At 39.1% G+C, this 9909-nt stretch overlaps 1 non-coding gene and 1 gene segment (V, D, J or C); one reads left to right on the top strand and one right to left on the bottom strand.

Moving 5' to 3' along the window:
• Window positions 1-482: 482 nt before the first annotated feature.
• Window positions 483-6252, bottom strand: LOC114635582 (the record flags this gene model as incomplete). The annotated part of the segment is given in 3 exon segments: window positions 483-679; window positions 5625-5926; window positions 6049-6252. Coding segments are annotated over 3 exon segments (554 nt in total), but the record flags the coding sequence as incomplete, so codon positions are not given.
• Window positions 5055-5192, top strand: LOC114635584. Its single transcript, XR_003713498.1, has one exon. It is a non-coding gene; the product is annotated as a small nucleolar RNA SNORA17 (small nucleolar RNA).
• Window positions 6253-9909: the final 3657 nt, after the last annotated feature.

The raw sequence follows: 9909 nt of genomic DNA, 5'->3' as shown, positions 1-9909 counted from the left end.
CTTGCAATTCTTTAAGGGATTTTTGTGTTTCCTCTTTAAGGGTTTCTACCTGTTTACCTGTGTTCTCCTGTATTCCTTTAAGGGAACGATTTATGTCCTTCTTAAAGTCCTCTAAACTCATCATGAGAAGTAATTTTTACATCTGAATCCTGCTTTTCAAGTGTGATGGAGTGTCCAGGACTTGCTATAGTGGTAGAACTGGGACCTGATATTGCCAGTTAACTTTGATTTTTGTTGCTTATGTTCTTGTGTTTGCCTTTGGCCATCTGGTTATCTCTAGTGCTACCTGCATTCACATTCTCTGATTGGAGACTGTCTCTCTTGTGATCCTGGTTGTGTCAGAACTCCTGAGAGTCCAGATGTCTCTGTGATCCTGTGATCCTGAGCTCCTGAGTGGAAGAGCTCCTAGGACTCGGGCTGCCTCTGGGATCTTGAAATCCTATGATCCTAGGCATGTTAGAGCTCCTGAGGATCCAACTTACTCAACTGCTCTGTCTTCAGGGGATTCTCTGCTTCTCTGAGTACAGTGATTCCTCTGATGCTCTGAGTGCAGTGGTTCCTCTGCTCTCTGAATACAGTTGTTCCTCTGGGATGGGTCAGAATATGGTGTCTTCATTGGAGCAGACCTCTGGGATGGGTCAGTATATGGTGTCTTCACAGGAGCAGACCAGTTAGGAGTCTGCCCCAACAAAACAGAAGAAACATTGAAAAAGAAATAAAAGTAAATCTCTAAAGGAATATACTGAATTTATGGTTTTACTGTCCCTTAGAGGAAAAAAGTCTACACAATTACTTTAAAAGACATTTAAAATAATGCTCTTGTCCACTTAAACAGTTAAAAAGATAATATGTCTAAGCATTTAAAAATCTGAGTGAGAATTTAACACACATGCTTCATTAAAAGAAAGCAATAGAAATGAAGCTCAAAGGATCAATGAAAAACAGTTAAACTCAGTAAGAATCACCAAGATTAATGAGATGAAATTCTCCTAATGCAGAGGCAACACAATGACTATTATAAGAAGGACCAGAAACTGGTGACATTTGAGATCTATACAAACCACTCATCCAGGCAGATGAGTATAGCCAAAGCTGTCAGTTCCAATTACTCATGTTTCTCAGCCCCTCTCTCTCAAGCATACACACACAGAGTGCTCTGCTCCTCTCCAGTCAAGCAGTACATTGTCAGCTGGACTGCCTTAAGCAAGTAAGCTTTTGTTAGAGTCTGTATCACTGTGTGTGGAAAATGGGTAGTTTGTACATAGTAATAAACTCCGAAATCCTCAGCCTCCACTCTGCTGACTTTAAGTGTAAAATCTGTCTCTGATCCACTGCCACTGAACCTGTCAGAAGTTCCAGCATCCACTTTGGACACCTGATAGATTAGGTACTTTAGGGACTGGACTGGTCTCAGTAATAACCAACTCAAATATGTCTTTCCATTCGTATATAAAAGACTCTGACTTGACTTGCAAGAGATGGACGCTGGTTATCCAATGGTAAGCAACAAAGACAGTGGAATCTGGGTCATCAAAACATCACCACTTGTTTCTGAAGTTATAATATAATAGTGTAAAGTCATGTGCAAGCTTCCTGAGCAATCTTGTGAAATCTTTGATGTTATTCCTTTCAAGTGAGATCCTGGCAATTTTTGAGATTTAAAAATATTATATATCAACTGCTTTTTCACAAAACAAGTGATTCAAACGTTCTAATTATCACAGGGCCTCATAAAGCCTGAGTAGATGTCTGCACTAGATTATTTCCATATGTGTTATGATTGTTTGGCTTAGAGTTTTGTAGGATTCCTAACAGTGGTAGTGTGGGTATGTCTGACTCCTTTGCGTACACTTAGGACCTGTTTCCTCCTACTGAATTGCCTCACCCAGCTTTGATATGAGAGACTGTGCCTAGTCTTATTGCATTCTGCTATGCTGTTTTTGGTTGATATCCCAGGTGGGAGGGCTGCTTTTTTCTGAGGAGAAATGGAGGATCAGTGAGTGGATCAGGAAGACACAGGGTCAGTGGAGAAACTGGGAAGAGTGGAGGGAGTGAAAACTGTAGTTTGGGATGTATTGTATGAGAGAAGAACAAAGAAAAAATCTAGCAATAAAAAGTAAATATAATATTAAAATACATTTAATATAAAAAATAAATACAGACAAAAATTTAGAGTAAATTTTTTCTAATCTCTAAATGGAATCTTCCACATTTGGGAATAGTGAGCTAAAACCTTTTTTTTTTTTAATCAGTTGAGTTGTTACTGAGTTCTGGTCAGTCAAGAGGTTGCTGTCTCATAGCACTGTGTTCACTATAGACAATTTTCTCCCAGAGTCTGAAACACACACATACACTACCAGTTCAAAGGATATGGGGTGTAATTTCAGAAAAAAAAATATCTACACTGGAACAATGTATCTTAGTGAATGTACAAATCTGCCTTAGAGTCTCAAAGCTTCCAGATATTACCCATGTAGGAAAAAAAAGATTGCAGAAGTCAAGTAATTGGCTGTACTTGGGTTACCATATCTGCAGATAACACACAACTGTGATGGGGCAGTAGAAGTTAAGGAGTTCATTGCACTAAGTCTAGTGTTCTCTGCACTTTTTCTCTGATGATATTATTCCTTCTTCCCCACAGCAAATGGTGCCCTGTGCTCCTAACTGTGTTGTCATCTCTCTGACACTTCCTACTACTTCCTGCAAGTTTTCCAATATTCTTTTGAATTTAACTCTCCTTGGTCATCCAAGGAGTCACAAGTCAAAAATATCTAAATATATACCTTTCCCTAGAAGTCCTCTTAATCTCCTTTTTCTACAAATTTTAGTTCTATGAAATGGAAAGTAACTATTTTTGGGTATTCTTCTGTAGTTTTCAAGTATCTTTCATCCCTATGTATGGCAAAGTTCAGAGATCTCATCATTTTAATAATTTTTTCTTTAATTTGCAAATCTCCCAGGCTTTCAGTCATGGACTGTCTCAAGTATTTTCTTCTTTATGTACTGTGAAACTTTTCCTTAAGAAAGGGAGATGGGTCGTTATTCTCCTGTCTTACATACTCTTCAATCACCATTTTTATTTGAACCATTTCACTAATGTTTTCCCAATGGCTTGTATTACCTAAAATTGACTACAGTCACTCTGATGCATACAGAAAATTGTTTCTTCAAACAATTACCTTAGATTTTGACATATATCACAGGTAAAGGCAATGTTTCACGACAATGTATTATAAAATAAGTATGTTTAAGAATCACAGATATGATGAATTTAAGTAATCTTTGTTTTTCATTGTGTCACATGTCAAAAATCTCTAAATACCTTCTTCCCTAGAACTCACATTTATCTCCTTAAGGATATTAAGTCATAATGCTGTACTTGAAGGAAGTAAAATTGAATAAGATAATATCATAAGCAAAAGAGAATAGAAAATCTTGGGCTGTTTTCCATGTACTAATGATCTTTTTTGCTTTAGGGTTGGATAGGTAGAGGGTCAGACAGATAGAGATTATCTATATATCATCAACCTTTCTTTCTGTCTGTCTGTCTGTCTATTCACCATGTGTGCACTGAAAGTCCTAAAATCTGAGGTTTGCTAGCTTTATAAATAGTTGTATAACTGAAAATAAGTCTCCAGGCTTATCAATGTTGTCAGTTATACACATCATAGCTTTCATGATGGCTACAACATCACACATAACTACCACTAAAAATTTTCTGAGAAATGAAGACAGTGAATATTCATAGAGATGGAAACATTGGAAGGAGAACAGGTTCATGCTTTGATCTTTTTACTGTTATGGTTAAGGATGACAATAACTGTATACAGTAAGCAAAGACAAAAATGTCTCCCCATTTAGGTAAGAAGATGTCACCACTAAAACTTCTGAAATAATAAAGAAATTTTCTTATTTTATTAAAAAAATTCAAACAAAGTTGTTTGATTGGGTTTTAAGTTGAGAAAGGGTATAGAAGAAAGTCACTATAAGGGATCTATAGAAGTCATTAACTCTACATCAGAAATCTTTAAAGTGAAAAGCATAGTCACAAAAAATATCTTAATCTAGTGTACTTTCTATAAAGCTCAGGCAAACATAATGCTTAGTGGAGAAATTTTGAGCATTTATACCTCAGATTATACAAAAGACCAAAATGTCTGTGGTTATATCTAAAACAATAGCACAAACCCAACAAATTTAGTAAGAAATGAGCAATGAAATGAATGAAAAAAATGTTTGCTAATAATATTAGTATACAAATTCATAAATCATGGAAATTCAACATAGATATTTGAAAGTAATTACAATAAAATCTCTACATACAGTGGGGATAGAAGAATAGCCCCTGTACACTAAAAGGCATGCAGGTGAATAGAGAACATATCTGTGCTCATACTAAGAATTGCTTTTTAAAAATGCATGTGTTTATTGTCACCATGTCCTAAGATCATTATGTGTATATTTAGTAGCATCAAAAGACAGAACATGATGTTTGGTCTACAGCAACTGAAATTAAAGTCAGCTGTGGGGTGGTTAAGGGCACAGACTGCTCTTCCAGAGGTTCTGATTTTAATTTTCAGTACCAGCATGATGACTCACCACCATCCGTAATGGTATCAGACCCCATCTTCTGGTGTGTGTGTGTGTGTGTGTGTTTGTGTGTGTGTGTGTGTGTGTCTATGTAAACACAGAGAACTCATATATATTAAATAAATAAGTAATAAAAATGATATCTGTTGATTATCTTATGAAAACTGAGAATCAAACCCATGTCTCTTTCAAGATAAACAAATGCCCTTCACCACTGGGCTTCCTTTCCTTTCCCATAAATTAGATTTAAATGGATATCATTTCCAGTTTGCTAATAAACTCAATGTAATGCTAATAATATTTCTGAAAGAGTTTTGAAAGTTGGCAAAAATCAATCTAGAATTTCGGGAGATAGACAAAGGACATTACTAAGTAAATTGGAACCCTAGAAAGGTGGCATTATATCTTATGACTTCATTCCTCTCTGTTGTATAAAATTAGAGTGATCAAGACTGTGGTGCACTCCTGCCTCCCAGAAGCATTGCAGGTGTGTACTTTTTGTCATATGAGTGTCAGTAGGAGGCAGAGAAGAGAGAGGTTATGTCTATGCTCAGCTCACTGTCCTGACCTGTGAATGTCTGAATGATAAGTAGCCTAACATTCCCTGAAAGAGGTAAGCCTAACACAGCCAGACTAGCATGAAGCAAGAACAGACAGGCTTCCAGGAAGGGGATCCAGAGATGAGAAGAAATCTTCCTATGACCAAGACTATGGGCATGAATGAGCTTGAAACACCCAATACTTTCAAGGGGCCACTAAGTTGGACAACATGGGGAATGAGCCCTCGGTGACCACCAAACAAGGCCCATGAGGCCAAGACAGAAAGATAGCCTAATAAAACCAACACTCTGAGACCATAATGGGTGAGCAGGGCATAGCACAACTAAGACCACACCTGGCATGACCCCAAACTCTCAGAAAGACCTGTGACATCTGAGAAATACTTAGAGTGGGTGATTTGTGAGGAGAAGCAGCTGCAGCAGCCAAGCCTCTCACTTCTGCTTCCATGAGGTTTAAGTTATGACTTGTATCACTGTGGGAGGATACTTATAATACTGTGCACAGTAATAATCTGCCATATCTTCAGACTCCAGTTTGCTGATGGTGAGAGAATAATCTGCCCCAGACCCACTGCCACTGAACCTTGATGGGACCCCATCTGCCCGGTTGGTGGCACCATAGATCAGACGCTTAGGAGATTTCCCAGGTTTCTGCTGGAACCAGATTAAGTAACTGTTAATGCCCTCACTTGCCTGGCACCTGATACTGATTGTGTCTCCCAGAGAGACAGACTTGGAGGATGGAGACTGGGTCATCTGGATGTCACATCTGATACCTGGGAGTGGAGATAAAATGAATATCCACATAGGTAAGTCTGATAAAAACAGGACATTCACCAAATGCCAGTCAACACTAATCACTATGTAAAAGTGAAATTTCCATTTTAATTCAATTTACCTGGAAACCAGAGCAACAAGATTCCAAGAAACTGAGCAAGGCCCCTCATATCCATGCTGAGTCCTGACTGTAGTGACAATTACACAGATTGTGACTAGTATATAAAGAAGTTCTCAGGGCTGTGCAGTGAGGTCATGCAAATCATTAGAAACCACTTAGCACTGTGCACAGCTGCAAAGCTTCCTCATCTCAGAACTTAGCACAAGCCCAGTGTCCCCAGATGCCTGAGGTCAAGCTACTTGTATGTCTCTAGAAAATGAATTTCTTCTCAAAGATTTATACTTATAGATAACATCTGTAATGTAGGTAGTCTCTACTTTGAATAATATATTTCAAAGATATGATGGGGTAATATAGAATATCCTGATGTCAGAGAATATACAACAGAGAAAAACTATTAGATATTAACTCATTCAAATAATTCTGATTGTCTAGAAAAATATTATGTGTTCCCCTGTATAGTGTTTGGAGTAGACATCTCTTGAAATTAAAAGGACAATTCATCATAATCATTATCACTGAATTAAAAAATAAGATTTTACAGCATTAATTTTGCTAACCACTGTTCAAAGAGCTGAAATCCACCATAGGTGTACATATAACACCGTGATCTCAAGAACCTGTGTCATTTAAACTTCTGACTCCAGGTGAAGATGGGAGTACTTTCACATTTACAAATCAAATGGGTCCAATTTTTGCTCAGTTTGTGATCCTCCATATTTTCTCTTTTCTAACATTTGCTACTATTTCCCATAGTTCCTCAGTATAAAGGTTTGACTATTGATGGTAGAATTGAGAAAACACTGCTATTTTCACATTTTGTTCTTGAGCAGTAACTGGAGCTATTATCCTGATTCAGGCACCATCCTCACTGTCTGTATGTAGTTCACAGTCTCCATACAAGCTACAGTGCAGAAAAGTTTGTTCCTTCTCATAACACAAATATGTAAAAACCACAGATCATGCATTTGTCTTTATAACCATTCAACCTTATTCATCATCACAAGAAATACAATCATTTCAATCTTCAATACTTTGTCCTAAAGCCAAGGAATGATTGGGGTCTTTCTGAAACTAACTATGAAAGGCACTACAATGTTGCAATATGGGTCTATACACCCTGATTTTCCAAGAACCTTCACTTGAGAGATGTCTGACAACAAAAGCATAGTCATAAGGCAGCTTGTTCAATATACAGAGTACACTCCCAATCAGGACTATCACACAGCAGCTTTTGGAGGGATTACTAATAATGCTACCTTCCCTGCCTCTTTCTTGCACTCTCTTTCTGCCATATCTAACAGGTTAATCTGTGTCTCTTTGATTTTTGAGGCTTGGAAAACATTTCTGGGTTCTCACATTATAGCCTCAGGATCAGAACAAGAATTGCTCAGAATATTTGTATTGCATGTTAGTAGGAGGATGATAGTTCCTCTCAACTTAAAAAAAAAAAAGGTGAATCATTAACATGCAGGGCATCTAGGATCTAAATTCTTATCACACCTCATTTTATGATACATGAAAATACAAAAGGAATTTCCAGAAACATTCGACTTTCCTTTATCAATAGGTTTAGATTGCACTAAGAAGTAAACGATTTTGTTTTCAATTAGATCTTCCTAGGAAAGTGTGTGTTGATGGTATAAGAGTGGTCATCACTGCTTTTTAAACATTCAACAATTTCTTAAGAGACTCTATCTCACACATATTGACTACATACCTGTACATGTTGAGATTTGTGTGTCTCTCTACATTTCTTGATAAAGAAATAGGACTTCTGATTTTTTTCAGACTTCAAAAAGTTCATGATTTAAGGAGAGGATACAAGCTAATGGTTTGAGAATAATGGAACTCACTGAACCTTCCCGTAATTATCCAAGTCTAGACTCTAGAAGTTTTAAATTGAAATTGACATGTTAAAAGAACTTGCCAGGTGTAGTTATGAGTTTGAGATGACAGAAACATTCTAAAATACCTGGGTGAGATCAATATAATTACATCTGTTTTTCTCATAAGGAGAGAGGGAATTGAACTATACAGAATGGCTGTTACAGTGGAAAAGAGAACGATGGGGAAGAGTGCCCATTATTCTGGCTAAGGTGGTACTTTCTTGGAAGATACCTGGAGTTTACAATGTAGAGTCTAGAGGATGCTGTCTAATCTCCTTATCATTGAGGTTGATTCTGGGCTAACATCCAGAACTGTAAGGAAACTATATTTTTAGTTAGTTCTGAAGCTATTTTTATTTAACCTCAGAAAACCAATTGAAAGCACTGTCTTTGATTTCTCTAAGCCTGTGGCATTCCTTAACACTCCAACATTCTAGAATTGTTATCAGGTTATTAAATGAAAAGAGGTTTAATTTAAGATGAAAGAGTTTCAGTGTTATTCATGGCTATAAAATCCTCATTGTCAGCTGTGAGTAACTTTAGAGAGAAAAGCTGGAAAAATAAGTTTAAAGGAGGACCGGTTCTTTTGTCTCACAGAATCTCAAATGTCTACCCATCATGACTCCAGTGTATGGTTTCTGGGCCTGAGTTGACACGAAGCATGGTAGTAGAGGGTACATGAAGTAAAGTAGCTTTGTAAAAGAATGAAACATTGAAAAGCCATGAGAAAATAAAGGAAAAGTGCTAGAAACAAAACCAAAAAGAAAAAAAGAAAACAAACATAAAAAAAGCCTTTTCTTCAGACACACAGCAGTTACTTTTTTGGTTCTACTAGATACAGTCTATAATTTTCTTCCACTTACTAACGTTTCCTAATGGTATAATCTGCTAAAGATTAAGTTTTCAACATAGGGACTTCCGGTCTGGGCCCAAGCATAGAACAGGTCACAGGCAGCAGCTCAGCACCCAACCCCAGAAAACCAAGAGAAAGAGGAACTCCCAGGAGCTTTAACTCAGGCAGCATCCCAGGTAAGGAAAAAGCAGCACTTGCCCCAAACAGGGAGCAACCGGGACCCACTGGGACCCAGGAATTCACTCCTAGTCCAGAGCGCGGGCTCCATCCCTTCTGGGGTCTGGGCCCGAGCACTGGGCAGATCCCGGGAGGCAGCCCTGCACCCAATCTCACAGAAACCAGAGGAACCCGGGCTCTCGGGAGCTCTAATCTAAGCAGTATCTTAGGCTAGGAGGTGGCAATGCTTGTCCCCAAACAGGGAGCAACTGGGACCCTCTGGGGCCCAAGAATTCACTCCTGGCCCAGGGTGCGGGTTCCTTCCTGTCTGGGCCCAAGCAGATCCCGGGAGTCAGCTCTGCACCCAATCTCTCAGAACCCAGAGGAAGTGGGGCTCTCAGGAGGTCTACCCCAAGCAGAATCTTAGGAGGCTAGGAGGCTGTAATACTTGCCCCAAACAGGGAGCAACTGGGATCCACTGGGACCCAGGAATTCACTCCCGTCCCGGAGCGTGGGGTCCTTCCAGCCTGAGCCCGAGCACTTGGAAGATCCCAGGAATCAGCACTGCACCCAATCTCACAGCACCCAGAGGAAGCGGGGGTCCCAGGAGCTCTAACCCAACCAGTATCTTAGACTAGGAAGCAGCAATACTTGCCCCCAACCAGGGAGCAACCGGGACCCACTGGGACCTTGGAATCCACTCCTGACTGGGAGCCCAGGCCCCCTTCTGGTTTCCACCTGAGCACTGAGCAGATCTTGGGCCTCAGCTCTAACCCCAGCAGCAAAACCCATCCCAAACATTTCTGACACAACCTAGATAATAGGAAAGACAGGCCCCAGTCAGAGACAGCACAGATTGTACAAAGGCTATCCAGATGGCAAAAGGCAAGCGCAAGAACACAAGCACCAGCAACCCAAGGTTCTTGCCATCATCAGAAACTAGTTCTCCCACATTAGAAAGTC

The sequence above is a fragment of the Grammomys surdaster genome, unplaced genomic scaffold, assembly GCF_004785775.1.
Source record: "Grammomys surdaster isolate TR1022 unplaced genomic scaffold, NIH_TR_1.0 112770, whole genome shotgun sequence".
Classification (NCBI taxonomy): domain Eukaryota; kingdom Metazoa; phylum Chordata; class Mammalia; order Rodentia; family Muridae; genus Grammomys; species Grammomys surdaster.
The sequence above is the reverse complement of the archived record's forward strand: the minus strand, read 5'-3'. Positions and strand labels throughout refer to the sequence as shown.